At 41.8% G+C, this 21204-nt stretch overlaps 2 protein-coding genes across 3 annotated transcripts in view; both read left to right on the forward strand.

Moving 5' to 3' along the window:
- Positions 1-743: 743 nt before the first annotated feature.
- On the forward strand, positions 744-12844 carry SERPINE3 (serpin family E member 3). The gene is made up of 8 exons (XM_063299797.1): positions 744-1032; positions 2570-2803; positions 4716-4907; positions 6929-7127; positions 7639-7739; positions 8854-8940; positions 10006-10089; positions 12801-12844. Exons 1-8 carry the CDS (start codon positions 774-776, stop codon positions 12842-12844), a joined length of 1200 nt encoding a protein of 399 aa, XP_063155867.1. The 5' UTR covers positions 744-773.
- A 2463-nt stretch (positions 12845-15307) lies between these two features.
- WDFY2 (WD repeat and FYVE domain containing 2) overlaps positions 15308-21204 on the forward strand; it is a 54783-nt gene continuing 48886 nt past the window's right edge. For both annotated transcript variants that reach the window (XR_010068736.1, XM_063315306.1), the window contains exon 1: positions 15308-15499. Coding sequence is in view for 1 of the 2 variants with exons in the window: in XM_063315306.1 (XP_063171376.1) it covers positions 15360-15499 (140 nt within the window). In the remaining variant the exon portion in view is untranslated. The remainder of the gene's footprint in view (positions 15500-21204) is intronic.

A 21204-nucleotide genomic window follows, 5' to 3' on the forward strand; every position in this document is an offset into this window, starting at 1 on the left:
AGCACAACAGAAGGACCCAGCCACGCACTCATCCATAGCTGACAGTAAGTAAACCGTGGAAGTTTTGTGTCTTTCTGGAGGAAAAGGCACAGATAGTGGTAGGCACTGGTGGAAAATGCTGAAACAAACCTAAATATATTATTTTTGGATAGTATGCTTTGATTGTATGCTTTGCTTTTGACCTAAGAAAATTTGATGATAATACACATTAATATTTGAACCATACTACAACATAGCTAAAAAAGAAAAACTTATTTGCGCTTTCCTTGTTACAGATTTTTATACATTGTAGAGGCTGGTCTGTTTTATCACATGCTTACCGAGGTCCAGTCTTAGATATCACCTTTTTAATTTCTTTTCTAAATTATGATTGTTAATTTATATAGTTTATATACCACTCTTTTGCCTGAAAGTCTTTCAGACAGATTGATAGATTAGTATAAATGAGACAGTCCCTGGCCTCTGGCTTGCAAGTTTAAAAAAATGACAGTAAAGGAAAAGGGGATGAAGAGGGAAAATTAAAAATTCAGCCCATGCACGGGCACAAAAGAACCAAATATATCCACAGTTATCATCTTGCCAATGTGTATGATAAGAGTGTCCACATGTTCTGCAGAATGTCTCTCACAGTTGACCTAACAGGAACATGAGGCATTTTGCTATTCTAAACATTATATTATTATAGTATCCAGTTGTCATTATATCTGAAACAGACTATTCCTATTGTTTGTTGCAGGAAGGACTATCTTTTGGCAGTCGAGTCTTCCACCTTCATGCAGTCTCTTTCCATCACTTCCTTTCTTCTGTTATTTTGTGTTCTGAATACTGGAAGCTGTGAGAACAATGACGACCTGAAAAACCGGGAAGCAGAGTTTGCACTCGCTCTTTACCAAAAGCTAGCAGAACATGATAACAGAACAAATCTTGTCATTTCACCAGCAAGCATTTCTTTTTCTCTGGGACTTCTGCAGTTTGGAGCTCAAGGGAATACCTTTGGCCAACTGAAACATGCTTTGGGATATAGCACGCATGGTAAGGAATCATCTGAGAAATTAGTATTTAATAAACACTGTATGCCATCATAAAATTCCCCTTAGAATTTTCATTGTTCTACACTGCCAAGACCAGATAAAGCAAAACTCTTGACCTGCGTCCTCTCTGAACCTACGAATATGTAGTTTTTATCTGATATGCATGGCTTTGTTTTTTACGTGCGTCTAAAATCTTTCTTCCATTCAAAATCAGCCAGCATGTAAATAATAATTTTTTTAAAATTCTGCTTTTGTTGCAATATGTTGAATTTTTTTTCGCTCTTTGTTAAATCATGAAAAACAGTTTTCCCTATAGAATTCATATGCCATTTAAACCTTTGAGAACTCACCCAAGAACCTCCGACAACTGGAGAGGATCCAACAATCATTTGTTTTCAAAGTTAGCAGACTGCAGTGAGTCACTGGTCTGTTGCCCCCAGAAGAGCTAAGAGCACCAGCTAAGAAGACACAGAGTTCTTATGTATTTGTTGTTGATCACAAACAAAAAGAGATTGGGCATTAACGTACATTGACATAAATGTAAACACAATTGTTTTACAACTGATGATGAGGAAGGGAAATAAGATAGAAAGTCAGGGTAATATCCTAAAGATGTAGCTCCCTTTGAAATGCAGAGCACACCTGCAAAAACATCTGCTTTGATGCACAAGAACACCAAGGTCTTAACTGTTATTCTAACAGTTTGACCCAGTGTCCTCCTAAGGAAGAAAGAAGTGGTAAGAATGTTGTTAATCAGCATTTTTGAGAGTGTTTCCCAAGGTTCATAACTTTTATATGAATTTGGGTTGAAAGTCAATTAAATTTGACTTACAGTAAATGCTAGTTTTCCCATGGCAAACACAAATATTTCCTCCTCAAAACAAACAAAATAACAAGCAAATTCATGCCTCCCTTTTCTTTACAACTTCTTAGTCATGGCAACTTCAAAGACTGAAACAAATATTCAGAGATGGAGAGGTTGACAACTGATGGCATCCAGTTGTGTCCAGCTGCAAATGGAATGACGTATGCCAATGGAACAGACTCAACCCTCTCTTCTTCACCTCCACTTATGCCCCCAACCCCAATTTGTTCTGGGGTAAATTTTGGGAGCACACATTAGAGAGAAGAACCAGAGGAAGACTGCTGCAGGAGCAGACATCCAATGTAGCCATTGCATACGAAAACTGGAGGCAGTGTGAGACAAGATCAGCAATTGTATTTATTGGCTCTCTAATAGTCATCTAAATTCTAGCAAAACAGATCTTGGCTAGAAGTGCATTTTCCTAGCGTCTGCTCCTCATTCCCGTTCAACTCCTTCATTGGTAGGACTGCTACTGGGCTTTGGGATAAAAAAGCAGGCAAGTCAGAAGGCTACAGGGAGATGAGGAAGACTGTAGAAGCTATTATTCATTCTCTCCTACAGTATGACCTTCTAAAGATCACAGAGGGGGAAATTCACATTTAGTCGTATTACTTTGTATCGTTATGATTTTCTCCCCTTGTCTAAGATAACACAGGACATTTCTTGTTCTTAGATGAGAACGTCCAGAACTTCTTGCACGCAGCCTACAAAGAAGGAATTAATTCCAACCAAGGTGCCATAGTGCACTTGGCATGTGCCCTCTTTGTTCAAGCTGGGGTGCAGCTTTCACCTCAGTTCATTCAGCATGCCGCATGGTGGGCAAATAACACAATACAGCAAACTAACTTCAGTGATCCTAACAGGACCGAAGCACAGATTAAGGAATGGATTGCCCAGAGCACTGGAGGTAAGCATCGGTAACCCTAATCTGTTGTTCTGTTTTGCCCCTTTGCAATGCACATATTTTGCACCAGCTCCTTTGAAACCTCACCCAAGTACACCATAGCACAACCTTGCTCTGGCGCTCATATTGAGAGGCTGCACTGGGGAGAATTTTTCTAAGAAAAAGAAATTCTTGCAGTCACTGCAGGAACAGAGGGAACCTGTCTGACACCGAGCCAACCTTTGGCCTGTCTAGTTCCTTATTTTCCTACTTGGCTGCAGTCGCACAAAATGTTAGGCCAGGATTCCTTTAACTATTTTTTTTAATTGAACTATAGTGGCTTGGTTCACATATCATGCTAAATTATAATAAGTGGTTTCACACAGCATGTTAGCCAAAATCAGATAAGCCGCATGTAACTTAACATCGCGCTCGAATCAATCCATAGACTAGCAGAGGTTCTCCAGGAGCTCAGACCTTTTGCTGACCTACTGGGAATGAACCTGAGGTCTTCTCCATGGATATAGTGCATTTCCTCTACCAGGGAGATATGGATCTGCCTTCATATCTTTTTTTTCTTTTATTCATAATATTTATATATGCTTTTTAAACTGTATTCTTGAGCTGGTTTTAATCAAAACTAAAAATAAATGAAAATTCATACAGTATAATAAAATCACATGTCATAAAGGAACAGCATGAGAAAGCAGCTATGACAAATTTAAAGCAGGGATGGATTAAAAGAGAAAATAATAAAGTAAGATCTGTCACTAAAATCATCCTCAGTGTACTATATGCTAGCAATTCCATAACCAGGTGACCATCACTGAAAAGACCTTTTCTCTTCACCTCACTCTGTGGGGGCTGAGAGGAGGGCCTTTAGATTCCTATCTAAAGACCCTGTATGCATATATGGATGGAGGCAAGCACTCTTCAGCTTGCTCACCAACTTCCTCCCATTACCCCTTTGGGCTGTAACTTACTGAGGATAGCAAAAGGAGGCATGAACCCTAGAGCAGAAAGGCACTGGAAAAATTTTATTGCTCAGGCTGAACCAAGAAACTCAGAATTTGAGGGCCACACATCTTGCAGGCAAAGGTGTAATCTTCTCTACAGCCTGGGTTTACAGAATTCTGCTAGTAGCTAAGGTTCCCAGGCAAGGCATCCAAGTCAAGCAAGGTTTCTGATGAGAACCAACTTCAGCACAGCTTAAAGTGAAGTATGTGACATGCAAAGGAGGATTATCATGGAGTTGTTTCAGCCCAGGACTAGCATGCAGGAGCACCAGTGACACTGATTGGTCCTAATTATGCTTCCAAGTTGAGCTGCCTGAGCCAGATGCTCCTCTGTGTAGCTGAGCACTTCACACAGAGAGCAGTGGTGCTATAGGCTGGATGGGTGGGACCCCAGTTGAGGGTTGAATGTTAAGGGCCAGAGTTAGAGGGGTGGGTCCTAATGCCAGCTCACCACTGATGCTCGGGCCAGGACTTTCTGTCTCTGAATCCCTGACTCCCTTGTCTTGGTCCTCCTCTTCGTATCCTGAGGATGACACTGCTACTTTAGCCAGAATAAAGGCCCCAGGAACCCATGGGTAGTTTTTAGCAGCCAGACCCCAGTTAAGTACATTGGAAAGGGAATTGTTAGGGTGCTGCCAAAAGAATCTTGGTAGTGAAACTAAGGTTCCCTCCCCCTGTCTGAAAAGGTGCCACCCACGAGGAATAGCTATGCATGTTTCCTATGGACTAAGTATATAGTTCTCTTAAATAAATAAGCTAAAACATCTGAAATGTGCCTTAAAGTAGTTTTCTTTGACCTTATGCACGTCAGGGCTCTGATTCCTTTCCTTGCCCATTTCAAACAGAGGAGGATAAATGTGTTACATTCAACTCTGTTAATAGATTCCACTCTTTTGTTCTCTGTCCTTTTAACGATATAGAAACAAGCTGCCTATCCCTGGACACGATTGAGTCTCCCCTTAGCCAGATAGCTGTGGTAAGCACCATGGACTTCAGAAGCACTTGGCAAAGGACATTCACTTTCACACACACTCAGGCTTTGTCCTTTACCACTGCAGATGGCATCACCCTGAAAGTACCTACCATGTATCTCCGAGCTGAAGTCAATTATGGTAAGGATATTGGGAGTGGTGGAACTCCCTAGCTATGAAAAATGCTCCTCTTCTCTACAGAGAAGTTTCCATCCAGCCACCCATGCGTATGATAGATAGAGAGAAGCCTGAAGAAATAGAGAGCCAGCATGGCATTAAGGCACCAGGAAGACTTAGGACCAAGTCCACCCTCAGCCAAAAAAGCTCCCTGGGTGACTCTGAGCCAGTGACTCTCTCTCAGCCCAACCCACCTCACAGGGTGGTTGTTGTGGGGAACCATGGGGGAGGCAGCACTGTGTTCATTGCCTCAAACCCCTGAAAGAAATGCAAGTTATAAATCAAACAAATGTAAAGACAAACAAACAAGGAACCTCTGAGAATATGCAGCAGTGAAAGAAATCACACCTACGCTAGAGTTCTCTGCACTTGCGAAGGGGAGCCTGCTCTGCACCAATAAAGCAACTAGCTGTCAAGTGCTGCCCGTCAAATAGTCCTTAATGTTAAACTGTCATGTAAGAAAAAACGGAGAGTAGCACAGTGTTTTTCCTTTTCACAACCCACAGCCCTGCCCACCAAAGCTTTTTGTGCAGCCTCCAGTTTCCTCTTGCCAGTTGCCACTTAACATCTTTTTACTTAAAAGCTGATAATTGGTTCCCACCATTCTGCTCAAACAAGCACTCAGGCTGGCTAATGGCATTTTAAAATGCAACACAAAAACGTTAAATGAATGATAAAACCAGCTAAGTATTAAAACCTTGGTGAAACAGATATATTTCTACAGATTATCTAAACACTGATACAATGAGCACCAAATAGTTTCCAAGAGGGCACCTTCTACAGAACAACGCAGAACACACAGTTTTATGTCAGAATTATGAATCTGATGTGTGTTCTGATTTTTACCCTAACCTAACCCTTCTGTAGAGGTGGAAACATATCCAAACTCCTGCGTAGCCCAGATTAGCTTTTGAATGGTGGCCTGATGTATTTTATTCAGGGCTGCAAGGGGGGGGGCAAGTGCGGCATGTGCCCCAGGCGCCACGCGGGGGGGTGTCTGTGTGTGCCAAACTGAGAGCTGGGGGGGGGGTGCCAAAATGGGCATGGAATCCGTGCTTGCCCCGGGTGATACAGAATCTAGTTGCGGGCCTGATTTTACTTATTAAATTCAGAGAGAGAGATGCAACATCTATGATCAGAACTACGAAAGCTAAATTAGTGTCCTATAGTGGCTAAGAGGTTGTGCTGTAAAGCAGAAAGTCCTTGATTCCAACTTCACTTCTACTGTGAATTCAGTTGGCAGCCTTTAACACATCACTCTCTTTCAGTTCAGTTTCCATTTCTGCAATAGGGGAAATGCTACTACTAAACATATAGGACTGTAATGAGGATTCCTAGATAATGCAGAAAACTCTCTTTTAGTATCAGAAGAGTGCTACCAGTATTATTTATTTTTACTTTATTTACTGAAATTTCTATACTACTCCATTCTGCAGGCTCTGAAATTTTTTTTTAAAGGATACATAACTCAACCATATAATCTCAAAAACGTTACTAGCACTATTCACCAGGGTCAGGCCAGATCTCACCATCCCCCAAATGCCCTGATTTCGCCACCTCTTCTTACTGCTACAAAAAGTTGCATCTGATTAAACATAGTTGACATTTTTTAAGAATATCACCCAGTGCATTTATATTTTGCATATGCACATAAACACAAAAAGAGAATGACTTTTCAGAGGGATTGAATATCTAAAGTATTATTTTAAAATCCAGTAAAATATGCAAATAATGGTCAAAGACTAGAAAGAGGTAGGGGGAAAGCTTTCAACCTGTTTGACTACCTAGATGTAATTATTAATCAAGGATCTGGCAGAAAAACCATGGCTTTTCAGAATGCTCAGAACTAAATGAGTAATAGCTCATTAAGCCCTTGGTGAACAATGTTCCACAGCTGAAGTATCACCTCTGAGAAGGTCTTACTGCAATTTTTGAAAATCCTGGTACATTTGTTAATGGTATATCATTGGTTTTCTAACTTGCAGGTGAATTCCTAATGGGCTGTCTGGATCAGATCAGTGTGGTTGAATTACCTTATCTGGAGGAGATGGTTAGCATGTTTGTGGTGCTTCCATCCAACAGGAGAACCTCTCTAGCCAGGATTGAGACTTACCTCTCAGCTCAAACCTTCTTTCTATGGTCCAGCACCTTGAGAAGAACAGGGATGGATATCTTTCTCCCTAGGTAAAGAATCAATGTGCATTCAGTTGCTTCAACATTTGGATCTCTGCTCATGTTTGCTGTGTGTGTGTAAAAATTACAAACATGATTACAGACAAAATGCCATGAATATGAGATTAGAAATATGGTTGGAGAGAGGAGAGGACATAGCCATAGCACCTGTACCTGTGTTGCCTAAAATCTCAAGTGTAGAGAGCCCTGGAGATGACCTTGGAGAAACTATGCAGAAATGGTTACAAAAACAGATGTATGTCTTCAGCCGAAGAAACAGAGAAAGAGAATAGACCCATGACTTATTCTTGTAAATATGAAATATGTAGGGATGGATCATGTGCCCCTGGGATGTTGCTGGATTGCAATTCCCATCATATCTCATTCTTAGCCATGCTAAGTAGGCTGTTGGGAGGTGAAGCTCACTAAGCCCTGGAGAGCCGTATGTCACCTCCCCTCGTAGAGAAGTTACAGTGAAAAACTAACGCAGCACATTTACAGTGCTCATCTACCATCTTTCCAGGTTCAACATTCAAAATCACTTGGACCTAAAGACAATTTTACCTGCCTTTGGAATTACAGACATGTTTGACCAAACTGAAGCTAATTTTAAAGGCATTTCAGGTAAGCTTGTTACTTCTTTAGAATGCCTGCGCAACTTTTCAGGCCAAGCGCCGTATGCAACCTTTGAGGGCTGAGGAGCCACAGTCTAAAAAGTAGGCAGGATCAGAATAAAGAAATGAAAACGCGCCTAAACTTAATTAAAAACAAGTTAAGCTTATACAATAATCCCCTATATATTTAAAGTTTTCCCTCTGCTGTGATATTACAAATTGCAGTTTGTAACATGGAAACTTGTGGAAGATCTTTGGAGCTGCATGTGCTATGTTGAACTGAGGACTCTGATTACAGGTTCTGCTCTGTGCATTCACCACAAAAGACCTTCTAATTGGAGTTCTGGGTCTATAAAACAGTTTTCTAGTCACAGGTGGACATGGATTATTTCCTAAGCAAGATACTTGAAATGTGCCTTGTACTCTGTCCATTTCACACAATGCTTAATTTGAGCCACTGTCACCTACAAATATTTTGCATGAAGCTTACAAATCAGCTATCCATAGAGGTGCATTCAAAAGCTACAGTATTGCTGTTAAAATGAAAACCCTTCAATTGAAAAGCCCTAGGTAGATCTTTAATATAAGAAGAAGGAATAAGTAAAATAGGCAAAGGAGTAGTGACAGAAGATGGTAACAGAGCCTCAGGCGTGACAGGTAAACTAGAGAGAATTAATGCACGGATCTGGAAAACAAGCAAATGGTTTATTATGCACTTCATCATGTGCCATCTCTTGGGTCTTTTTGGTAAGGATAATTGTGTAGAAGGATACAGGACTTCTTCAGAAGAGGTAGAGGTGAAAATGTTGACCCAGTCCTCATTGTAACTTGTGGATTCATTAATGGATGGGCTCCATTTCATTGGGGATACTTCCTAAATTTATATCTGACACCTACTCAGCTTTATAAATTTTGGAAGAAGCCCTCTCTTTTCCACAGGCCTTTATTTTATTTGTCAAACCGCAATACCCAGCTGTCTCAGTACATTTTGACTGAGCACTCAGATAGTTATCTTCCAGCATCTATGTGACAGGAAATCTCTCCCTAGCAGTTTCTTCTTTGGATAAGAAAGTAAAGTTGCTTTGGCTTTGCAGTGGCAAATGATAAATGCTTTCATTTGCTAGAACAAGGAGGTCTTTATATCTCAGAAGTAATCCACAAGGCGAAGATTGAAGTGACAGAAGACGGTACAAGAGCCTCAGGAATGACAGGTAAACTAGAGAGAATTAATGCATGAATCTGGAAAACAAGCAAATGGTTTATTATTTAAATAGTACTTCCGACATAAATAATTCTCCTGTAATCCAACAAAGGTGGCTCTTTGGGGCAATCCATTTGCCAACAGGAAGTTTTAAGACAGCCTAACCCAACCTAGTCAAATGTTATATCAGCCATGCACCTATGATATTTGGAGTAGACCCTGTTTTCCATGTCATGTCATGTCATGTCATGTCTTTTGCTGCTTGGTGGCAAAGGGGATGCAAGCTTTCATTCCTATAGAAGAGCTTCCCATCTGTGCTACATCAGGCTTCATCACTGGCAAGTTCTGGGCCTCTTTTAAAAAACACATTTTTCATGTTGACTTTCCCCAGGCATTAACCTTTTTTCTTTCTTTTAACTGCTTTAATTTTATAATGCTGTCTGGATAATTGCTATGATGTACATTTCAGAATTTCTACAGTGAGAAACGATATACACATAATTATAACAATTCCAAGAATAACAATAGAATTCCCAGTCAACTTGGTCAAATTGGCTGGGAATTCAGGAAGTTGTACTCTGGAGGGCAACAAGTATTTGAACCAAAGAGCTTTCAAATGGATGTGGACAGACTTAATGAGGAAGAGTGCTATGTTGTATCATATAATTCCATATACTATTAATTTTTAGTGCTGCTCCTTATAGTATAGAGCCAGAATATGACCATTCACGCACAAGACAGTTTCTCAAACCCTATCAGTAGACCAGATAAGACAAAACTGAGGGAAAAAACCCCTCGATAACGAGCATGTGCTGTAAGAAGTGCCGGAAAGAAACTAGATGAATGGGTGATGGGTAGATGGATAGAATCAGAGGCAAGGTAATGTAGGGGCTGGCTGGAAATGTGAATAAGAATGTCTTAGCTTGCAACATTCTGTTACTGATCCCACTTCTTCTTACTGTCATCAGGACTGAGATATTTTAATTCTTGAGTAGTAATTTCACTTTCTGTGTGATACCTGAAATTGAACAAATGTAAACAAAGCCAGATATTCACAAACTGTTTTACATCACAGCTATGGTGTTGTTAAAAAGATCGAGGGCTCCTGTCTTCAAAGCCGACAGACCTTTTAATTTCATTCTAAGGCAAGCCAGAACAGGTAAACATGAGTTATTTTAGCCATAAAAACCATTATTATGATACAAAATATTGTTGCCTTTTTTGACATACTAGTAATTTGACATTTCATAAAACAAAGTTCTCTTATTTATTTATGTATTTATTAAATGTATATGGCTGCTCATCTTAAGTATATGACTCTGGGCAGCTAACAATTAAAAACAAAATAAAAATAGTGCACAAAATTATAAATAACATAAAATAGCAGCTGACCAACAACACTAACAGTCATCCCCAATCAATACAGTCCTGAAATGGGTTCACCCACACTACCAGGGCCTCAGGCTTGTTGTGAAACCAGGTTGTCAAGGCCCTGCAAAAAGCAGCAGGGTTGTGGTGAGTCTGATCTGTGGGGGGTGGGGGTGGTATAATGTTCCAGAGAACAGGTGCCATGACAGAAAAAGCTCTTTTCCTAGGTCCTGCCAGATGGCACTCCCTCCCTGATGGGATCCAGAGCAGGTTTTAGAAAACTTTACTTTAGAAAAGTAGCACCTAGACCAGTGTTTCTCAACCTTGGCAACTTGAAGATTCAACTCCCAGAATTCCCCAGCCAGCCAACCCCAACTCCACACATCTTCAAGCTGCCATGATCGAGAAACACTGATCTAGACTAACACAATTTCAAAGTGGTCAATACACTATCTCAGTGGCAAAACTCTAGATAACCAGTAGGGGACAGCAAAGATACAGTTTTCTGTTTTCTTTACAGCTATCTAGTGGTCATTCATATTTTTAGTATGCCTATCTGAATTCCACTCTTCTAATTTTAGCCTATAGAAATCCAGATACTTTTGCCTCATTCATACTAAGAAGCAGCTTCATATACATTAAGATAGTATTTCTTAAAATGGCACTGATGTAATTCAGTTAAGAACAGAAACAGATATCAAGAGCTATACTTTCTACTACAATACTCTCTCGGGCATTGCCTTCGAATTAAATAAAGTGCTCAAGATCTGTTTCAAACCATCACAAAGGTTTCTGTCATTGTCCTCTCAGTGAATTTCCACTACAGGGGAATGAAAGGAAGGAATTGCTCTCTTGAAAGTACCACTATACCAAAGACTAAAGGCCAATCAAAATTAGAGCTTTTCCTTGATATTATGATGTGTGGCTCATTCATACAGCACATGAAGCACTCTGCATTTTTCTGACATTCCTCCCTCTACATTAAATTTTTTTCTCAGGGTAGTTTTATCACCTTTTTTTCAGTGATTGAGAGTTCTGACTGTTCCACTTCAACTCTTGTAAGTTTTAAAATTTCAGAACTTGCTTTGCAACATGACTCCCATTTCCCCCTTTGACCTCAAGAAGGGAAAGGGATCTGCAGGAAGGGAAATCTGCTGTCAATTTTTTCTCCTCTTTGTAACTGTGCAGTTGTGAAAATTTCCATCTCTGCCAAGCTTAAGCTTGAGCAGGTGTGGTGTGTGCGCGTGTGGGGGGCACGTGCAACTTCAAATGGCCATATCATCTTTCTCTCCTCCCACAGTTGAAATGACATGGTTGGCTTATTGCGTGTGCTATATACACATGTGATAAAACCCACACCATCTTTGTTTCTACCTACTTCCACAATGATAAAATTATGCATTGCTCTGTGACATTACTTCGTTATAAATATAGAAGATATGACACTGTATTCATTAATATTTATCTCCAGAATGCTAAATTGAGTTAATGTTCTAGATGTGAACGTTTTATATGAGAAACTTGTTATAGTAAGAGAGATCAACCTGCAGATCTCATTTCTGACATCTGTGTGTGTCAGAAATGAGATCTGCAGGTTGATCTCTTATTATAACAAGTTTCTCATATAAAACGTTCACATCCAGAACATTGCTTTTAGCCACAATTATCAAAAGCTGCATAACTTATTCTCCAGAACAAATGGATCACCCTATTCAGAGCTAGATAAAGTACCTTAGTAACAAATCTGGGATATTTTTAAATTTCATTTCATTTCTGAAGAGCCCTGTTCTAACTTTTTCCTTCCCTTTCTTTTCCTTTTTTGGCTAGCTTGCTTGGGAGTCCCTTTCTATTAGCCATGTTACATAAACAATAGCATTCTGTTTTTTTAAGTTGTAAACATCTTATTTCTTGACCTTCAATATTACTAACTTCCAGTAGTGTGCAGTAAATTTGGCTCCCTAATTCAATGTTTCTCAACCGTGACAACTTTAAAGTATCTGGACTTCAACTCCCAGAATTCCTCAGCCAGCATCTTAAAGTTGCTAAGGTTGAGAAACACTGCCCAAATTGCTTACACAAGATCATTCTGGTCTACCAAAAAGCTTTGCTCAATCTACCATCTTCCAGATATTTTTATTTATTTATTTTATTTTCTCTCCAGCCTTTATTATTTTTATAAATAACTCAAGGCAGCGGACATACCTAATGCTCCTTCCTCCTCCTGTTTTCCCCACAACAACAACCCTGTGAGGTGAATTGGGCTGAGAGAGAGGGACTGGCCCAAGGTCACCCAGCCAGCTTTCATGCCTAAGGTGGGAATGGAACTCTCAGTCTCCTGGTTTCTGGAGCCTTAACCACTAGACCAAATGTTGGGGCTTTATTACTCAACTAAGTCGGCAAGTTAGAGAAGACTATATAACAAGAAATCCATTGAAGTTCAGTTACTCTGCTATAGGCAGCATGTTTAAACTGAGGCTGAACTGATTCTTTTTTCTTTTACAGGTTCAATTCTGTTCATAGGAAGACTTACAAATCCTACACAGTAAACTTAAAATTAGTGTATCTACCTGTCTACTTTTCCAAAGCGTTAAGGCAAATTTATGCATATCTCAGTAGCACATTTGATCTTGGAATATCCAGAGGAAATTGTGGGAACTATAAATCATAGTGAGGTTTTTTTTTGGCGGGGGGGGGGAGGCCTTCAGTGACCAAGAAGATATGGAAATGACCTGTGAAGCCAGTGATGCTACCAATTTTAATTCAAACATATTAAAAAAGATTTGTGATGGTAGGAAAGAACTGAAGGCAGGCACCAGATATAGTAGTGGCTGGGCCATTTCTTGTCTTTCACTAAGCCAGTGCTTCTCAGCCAGGTGTCGTCTTGATCTGCCCCTCCATCATTTCAGTGACTCTGCATTGCAGGGCACAATGTTGGGGAAGAACCACTGGAAAAAACCCTCCTTATATTGTCTCAAGGTCATATGTCGGCCAAAGTGCAGGGACAATCCAATAGATCTAGAAGTCATAGAGTTGAGGAAGCTTATGCTAGATATATGATATCTCTAAAGTTAAGATATCCGTAGCATAGCCTGCATCCCCAAACCTTGGGTATAACACAAAGAGTTCCTCCCAAAGTTTTTACCACATTGTAATTTTTAATGTGTCAGGGGGAGAAATCACTGAAAGTAATAATTGCATTTGATTAGTTTTAAATATGTTATACACACATACACACACACACAGTATATATTCAGTCAAAGTTTGATTTGGTCTGGACCTACCCACTTCTTGGAGTACGGCTGCCAGTATTTGTTCAAGGGGCAATGCTGATGTCCATCTGAAATTTTTTTTTGCATATTCCCAACTAAAGGTTACCTACAAATGTTTATATCACTTGGATTGTTACTGCTGGTTATTTGTAGATAAAGCCGTATTATTTGAACTGATTTTGGATGATAGTGCATTATAGACTTATTTTTTAGTTACCCTGATTGGGCCAAGGTGAGTTTGCAATAATTCTAATGCTGCCCTCTTATTCCTGCTGATTTGAGAATAAACCCATTGATCTCAGTGGAACCGCTTCTGAATAAAATACTCACTTAGAACTGGGCTGACTGCAGCGTTCTCTCAGTTTCTTCATAAGTTAAAAGTTGGCGTGCTTGCTTGCTAAATTTCAGCAGTTTTTTAACTGCTGAAGGAATCCAGCCAAGCAATAAGCCAGAAAGGTTCTCTGACCTTTGGTAGGGCTTTTTCCGAACCAGTAAAACACAACTGAACGAAGAGGCATCTTAAGCGGCTCCCCCAGTAGCTCCTACTACCGGTTCTGATTGGACTTTTCCATAGGCGGCAAAAATACAAGGAATAATTGTTAAAATGCCAGAAGACCCAATTTAGAACCTTTCCTATCAATGAAATCATGACACTTTAGAAGGACTGATGTTCACTGCCACAACCCGTTTCCTCCTCATCTGCCTCAACCGAGCGCTCTGGTGACCTTTTCTTTAATGCGGTTCGTCAAAGAGTTAAGAAAAAAAAAAAGCTCGTTAAGAGTTAGACCGAAAATACCAAAGCGGGCCGGATAGTTGCGCAGCAATCTCGACAGGATTTCCACTCCAAGCCTAATGGTCGGACCTTAACTGTAGGCGCGCCCTTCCAAGTTTTATAAGTCAGTTCGACAGAGGGGAAAACCTCCCGGGCTTTTCCGAACCCTTGTAACCGACAGAAAATCAATCTTGTTGTCTTTTCATTGGGGGAAACGATCAAACCCTTTTCTGTCTGGAGATGGCTTTGGGCGTCCAATGACTATTTTGATTATATATTTTAAAATCCGAAGCAAATAGGGAATGTGGGAATCATACGTCGCCTCCACACGCGCACTCGCGGCCCTCTCCGTCTTCTCCTCCCGAATTTTAATCTCTCTTCATGCAGAGGACCTGGAAACCCGAAAGCGCGTTTATAAGCTTCCGCTTGGCCTAATCATAAACGCCTCAATAGATGGACTTTGGAGTTTTAACTATTTTTGCTTTGGTTTTCGGGAGGAGGAGAAGAGGACACTGTTTTTAGGCTACTGCATCAAAAGAGAGCTTGTCGTTCTTTAGTTTCCTACGGTTTACAAAACAGGTAGATATTGTCTCGGTGAAAACTCTCATCCTTGATCTCTCTCTCTCTCTCTTGTCGAACACGCAAGAGAAAATTGGCAAGAAGAAAAGGGGTCTTCCCCCTCCTTCACAGTTCTTTGTACTTGCGGTGGGAGGGCGGCATAGCGATGGCGACTATTTCTTATAACTGCAATGAAAGTGAGTTTGCAGCTAAGCCGGCTTTTCCTTCCTGGTGGGTGTTATTCCACTGCCCAGTCCCCCTTTTCGGTTCGGCGCACAGATGAGTCAAGCGGCTACACTCGAGATCCGGAAGTCGCATGAGAAAGCCGTTGCGACCGTAGCCTTTTGTGGTCGCCGCTCTCCTCCGGATGCGCAAGCGCGGCCAGAAAGGGTAGGGCGGGCTGTGCGTTCAGGGCTTCTGCTGGCATCGGCGAAGAAACCTGGCCCCGCTCGCGCGCTCTTCATGGCTGCTCAGCCTTCGCCGTCCGTGCCGCTCACTCGGCGGCCCCTGTTGCTCGGCCAAGTGGAGGGCTCGCAAGACGCGGTGACCATGGCGGCCATCGTGCCCAAGGAAGAGGGGCTCATCAGCGTCTCGGAGGACAGGTGAGGAGGGTCCGGGGGCGGGCGGGCGAGGCTTGGCGCGTCGCATGGTCCCAGCATTAGGGGAGGGCTTGGCCGCTGTGCCTGCCTGGGGTTGTGTCCCGAGCGCTGCCTGACCAGCTGCTGCAAGGGCACAAGTTGGCGCTTAATCGGAGACTCAGAAGTCAGCCCAGCGAGGCGACCTGGCGCGCCGGGCTGTGTGCAGAGGACTGAGTCGGGGCTCGCGCGGCTTCCGGGCGAAACAGCGCTCCGCCGCAGGCAGTGCGGACGAGGGCTCCGGAGTTCTGCGCGGAAGGAGCTCTGTGTAGCATCAGGACAAGGCGGCTGCGCCAGGTGCGGCGCCGTCGCTTGCCTGAGTGACTGTCCCCTGTACTGAACCGGCGAAGCCGGGAAGCCAGCCCGCCGATCCGTCAGTTCTGAGTCTCGCAGCTCTGCCCTTAAAGGAGGGTTGGGAAGGGGGCCGTTAAAGGAAGGACTTGGTGGGAATGGAGTAAGCTGCAGACTGTCCTGCGAAGGGCTGCTGAGATCCCAAAGGAGTGGATCCCTTTCTTTCCTGGGTTTTCTGATCCCAAAGCAAAGCTTAGGGGGTTGGAAGTTCTCTTTAACTCTAAGCCAAGCGGCTGTCTTGTTTTCTCAAGCTGTTCTGTACCTGAAATTAAGAAGTTGGCCGACTTGTTGCCTTCAATCAGTATGCAGCCAATAATTGCTCTGGGGCTTTCTCGGTTGACCTGCATTGCCCCTTTGTGGTTGCCAGCTTGCAATGCTGCAGTGCATAGTTGGCAGGATTCTTCGATGTGACTTTTAGAGAGGCAGTGGCAGAGAAGAGTAAGGAACCCTGAGGCTGCTTCTGGGAAAAGGAAAAAGCAGTTTGGGAAGAAGTAGGGATTTAGAGGAGAAAGCCAGCATGATCTGCTTATCATAGCTTCATCCCACTGTTTTTTTCCCTTGTGGGGCCAGAATGCATGTCTTAAGTTAGGGAGAAGCTTTACCAATGCTGCCGAATTAAACTCCCAGCTGCTCTGGTCCCTGCGGCCAAGGGACCTTGGAGCTGTATTCAGCAACAGCAGGAGGACCACAGGTTTCCCAGCCCCATGGTAGAGGATAGAAACAGGCTTGGAATGCCAGATTGGGGGATGGTGGTGGTGGGGAGAAATAGTTGAGGGGAAGAAAATTCATCAGTTGCTGTATCTTAATCTGTATATGTGCTGTAGAGGGCCTACTGACTGATATTTCAACCATCTAAGAATGTTTTTTTTTCCTAAGTAGGCAGTTTTCAGCAAAAATCACAAAGATAGATAGATAGATAGATAGATAGATAGATAGATAGATAGATAGATAGATAGATAGATTAACTCCTACAATGACCAAATCCAAGGTTACATTTAATGGCACTTACTCAGTCAATCAATGCTAGTTGAGTATTTATATTTGAAAAGCATATGCTTATACTTTCTGGATGTCTGTAGTCAATGCAGGTTTTGTAGTACGTGACTTAACTTTCTTTGTTTAAACAATTTTTATGGCCACCTTTCTTGCTGGGGTCTTGGGGAACAAGAATTAAAACCAGGACACAACAAAACAACTCAATGAATTAAAAAAAAAAAAACTGCAGTCATGAATGTGACTCCCCTGAGAACTATTACATTCTTTAGGGTTACACAGAATACTTGATCACTGCTGGGGACTGGAAGTGGATTCTTTGAACTCTGTTTGTGTAACCAGCTGTGGTCCCTTTTATTGCGGCTCCATCCTTCTCATGTGTGCAGCTGTTGCAGTAGGTTCCAGGCTTCATTTTCTAGCCAGAATTTTTTGGGATGCAGGAAATCCCACCACGAAGAGTGCGCTGTCTCCTGCTGCTCTTTCACCACAGGTTAATCCAAAACCTTGTTCTCAGTTGGCTAAGGAACAGTGAGGTGCCAACTCCTGAGGCCTGCTTCTACGCTGTGAAAGTCAAGTCTGAATTTGCCACTGGGGTGTGCCTGTCTTTAATGGCCAAGAGGAGCTTTGGCCATGTAAGAGTCATATGATTTTGAAGCATCTTCCCTGGAAAATATTGCTTGCTCAGCTAATTAGAGCTTGAAAGCCAAATGTATGAAGGATGTAGATGAGAAGTTGCTTTAGCCTCATCGCCTTGTCTTAGCTGAGGGTTTTGTTTTCTGTTTGACACGATGATGTCCTGAACCATTAAGAAGCTAATGATGCAGGGTGAGCCATGGTGTGAAATATGTATACCTGTATTCTCTTTTCTTGCAAATAGGATCTCCTGTCATCTTTGGTTGAGAGATGTATATAGATATAATTTTTCTTTTCTTTTTTTTTTTAAAAATATTACTTGGTATAGTTCAGTCAAATGCACCGGTGGCCTGGCTGTTGGGCGAGTGTGGCCTGAATCAACATGACAGAAAGAGAGCAGTCATTGCAGTGAAATACAGCACTCCTAATTTATTGAGTCACAGATTCCAAAACAGCCTGATCAGTCCCATTCCGCTGCAAGTATCAGCCTAGGCTGTCCTGTTCTTCTCCAGAGAGGATCCATCCCTCCTGTGCATCTTTTTGGATTTGGCGGAGGTCATTGTGAAAGCAAACAAGCAAGTTTATATATATTCCTTCCCAGTCTGAACTCTGATTACATTTGGTGGGGGTTTGCCCTGTTTTATTGCAGCAGTGTTGCCACTTGTAAACCAAGTTTGACAACAGACAATTCTAGCTGGGAAGTTTCTTCCTCTGTTTAGTCAAAATCTGCTTCCTATTGTTCCCCACTGTTGGTTCTAGCCCTGCCTTCTGGAACAATAGAGACCAGACATATTCTTAGAGGCTGCTTCTTCCATTCTGAAAATATTTAAGTAGAGAACGCACATGTTGACAATATTGCTACTATGAGTCAAAATAAATACATAAAATACTTGGTATTTTTAATAACACAGTTGATTGCTGTCAATTTTTCTTCAGAGTTACATATTTACATAGCTTGATGTTTCTGTGCCTAGTGAACATTTAATGGTCCACTTTTAGTCTAAACGGGACTTCAAAAAATGGAAGCAATACAGGAAGTGTTCTAGGTTTTCCTCCTTTGGAAGAGATAACTAAAGTATCAGGAGGAATTGAATATGGGCATGCTTTGGTGGGAGCAGAGTGCAATTAACGTTTATTTATGTATTTAATACCCTTTTATAGCACTTCCCAAATAATCATCTTGAAGCGGAATACGAATAACATAATGTTTGGACTGTGCAAGCCACAGTGAGGTGGGAGATGATGCAGAATGGGGGGGAATTGTGTCATACGTGTGAGCAAGACTGGTGTCTTTTAGGAGAAGTTGTTTTCTTTGATTCTTTTTTTAATGAGCTTCAGCCTATTTTAGGGCTTATACTGCCATCTGTATCTTTTATGTCCCAAGTCAAGAAGCCATCTCATTGGTTTTGGCTCAGGAAGGGTTCTTGAAGCCACAAATATGAAATCTGGGGGCTGCAAGATGTCTACCCCTGCCATAAAGCAACCATCAGAAAGAGAAAGAACTTCCAGGTTAGAGAGTGAGTGATCTAGATAGGTTGGACAATGTAACTTTCTGGGGGGCGGTGGGCAGTGGCAAAATTTGATAAATAAATAAACTTTTAAATTTAGGAAATTAAGGACCCATATAACTGAATTACGTATCTGTGGCTTTTTTTTGGTTATTTGTATTCTTTTATTTATTCTACTTCCTTTACTGCTGCATATGTTTCCCCTTTCCTTTCTTAGACCTAATTGTTCTAGTATCTACTTTGGTTACACATTTTTATTGTTATCATTTGTTTTTTTTTCCCCATAAATTATGTATTGAATTTTTTCCTTGCCTGTTTGGCTTTTCTACTTTATCCCAGCCTTGTTTCACCATCACCATCATTACCTTTTTTATTTTGTTATTTCCTTTGGAACTTTTACCTTGCATTATTCTCTGTCCTCACTATTGCTCCATGTAGTGGCTTTCTCTCAAACAAAAAAGGATGGATTTATGTCCAGCAGGACTTTGTGGTTGGAATTCCTTGTGGAACACATTTGCCTAATCAGAAAACTGCAGGAGTCCCTGTGTTGTCAGAAGAAGTGAGCATTCAAGAATATCTTCCTCTAGGAAGAATACAGTTTGAGCTGAAAGAGAAAAGACATCTAAACAGTGTGCAGTTACCAATTACCATTTGAGAACTGATCCTGCCAGAAACTGGCTACTTACTTCTATGATGCTGTATGCTGAATTTTATGTATAATTATTTTTCATGGAGAAGGGATGAAGGATTGCTTCCCTGCATAGCAGACAGGAGGCATGTACTGATGCCTCCTACATCTGATTCTCTACCCAGTGGACAACATTATGAAGAGATGAAGGTTATTTTGTTGACTGGCGTAAGGCAACTTTGGGTTATTGGCCTTGGAGCGACTATAGAGTTGCCCTCTTTCTCTTCTCCCCCCTCCACTAAGAATTGCCCACTTGCATGACTAATATAATATGACATCAGAAGACTTCATTTCAGCCCCATCACTTTCACAAATTCCAAAGTAGGCTGTAGAGTCCTGAGAAACCATGACAGTCGCAGCAGTAAAATTCAGTGGGGACTTTCCTTAATCAGGCAGTGTCCTCCAGATATCTTGGACTGCAGTTCCTAGAATTCATTGCCAGTATGACCTTTGAAGAGCAGGAGTTAAAGAAGGTTGTTCTCTGGTCTGCTGTCTCCAGAGAGAGAGAGGATCACCTCCAGTTGCATGTGTGAACTGGTAGACCCAGACCCAAAGCTTATTGAACCAGACATCGCCCATGATGATAGTTATTTCCTGAATACCTTCATTTCTTTCAGTAATGTATAAGGCAGCTAAATTCTGCCTTGAGCCTGATCTCCAAATATAACCTATTCTGTTATGGTTTTCCTGCCCCCTGGACTTACAGTACAGATGGATGAGGTGGTGTGCTTTTTCTTCACTGCATTATGGTTCTCATTTATTTTGTCTTTCATGTGACAAGTGAATAGGTATAGGCATGAATCTGAGCTAAAATTAAGAAGAATGTTCAGTTGCCTGGAGTTTGATGCTGCACTTAACGTCCTTGAGTGCATTTCTAGTAATGAGCTACTGCAAGTGACAATTGTCCTCCCAGCTGAAGCCCTTGGGCAGGTCTTGTGTCACTCAGCATAGCTAAATTGGAATGAACAGGACTCTTATCCCAAATAAAATGCTGAATACATAGAAGCCCTTTGATTTCAGTCATACTATACCAATAGTTTTGATTTTATTAATGATAGTTCTCTTCTAGAACAAGCTTCCCTGTATAGGTGCCTTCCACATGTACATATTGGACTCCTATGCTTATCATCCCTAGACTACAAGTAGTCCTCGATATTTGTTCAGCAACCGTTCAAAGTTATGACGGTGCTGAATGAATGGTGGTTATGACCAGTCCTCAGAGTTCCCACTGTCCCCGCATCCCCATGGTCACATGATCACGATCTGAGTGCTTGGTAACCCGTTTGCACTTACAGCCAGTTGACAAGTGCCCTGCAATCACATGATCACCATTTGCAACCTTCCCTGCTGGCTTCCCCAGAAAGTCAATGGGGAAGCCAGCAGGGAAGGTTGCACGTCACTGGGGTAAGTCTCCCTCAGCCGTGCAACTTCCCCCAGCCCCTCTGCACTTGTGCGGGCCACTAGCACACCCCTGCGCACCCTTTTCAACCCATACTGTG

The sequence above is a fragment of the Candoia aspera genome, chromosome 1, assembly GCF_035149785.1.
Source record: "Candoia aspera isolate rCanAsp1 chromosome 1, rCanAsp1.hap2, whole genome shotgun sequence".
Taxonomy (NCBI): domain Eukaryota; kingdom Metazoa; phylum Chordata; class Lepidosauria; order Squamata; family Boidae; genus Candoia; species Candoia aspera.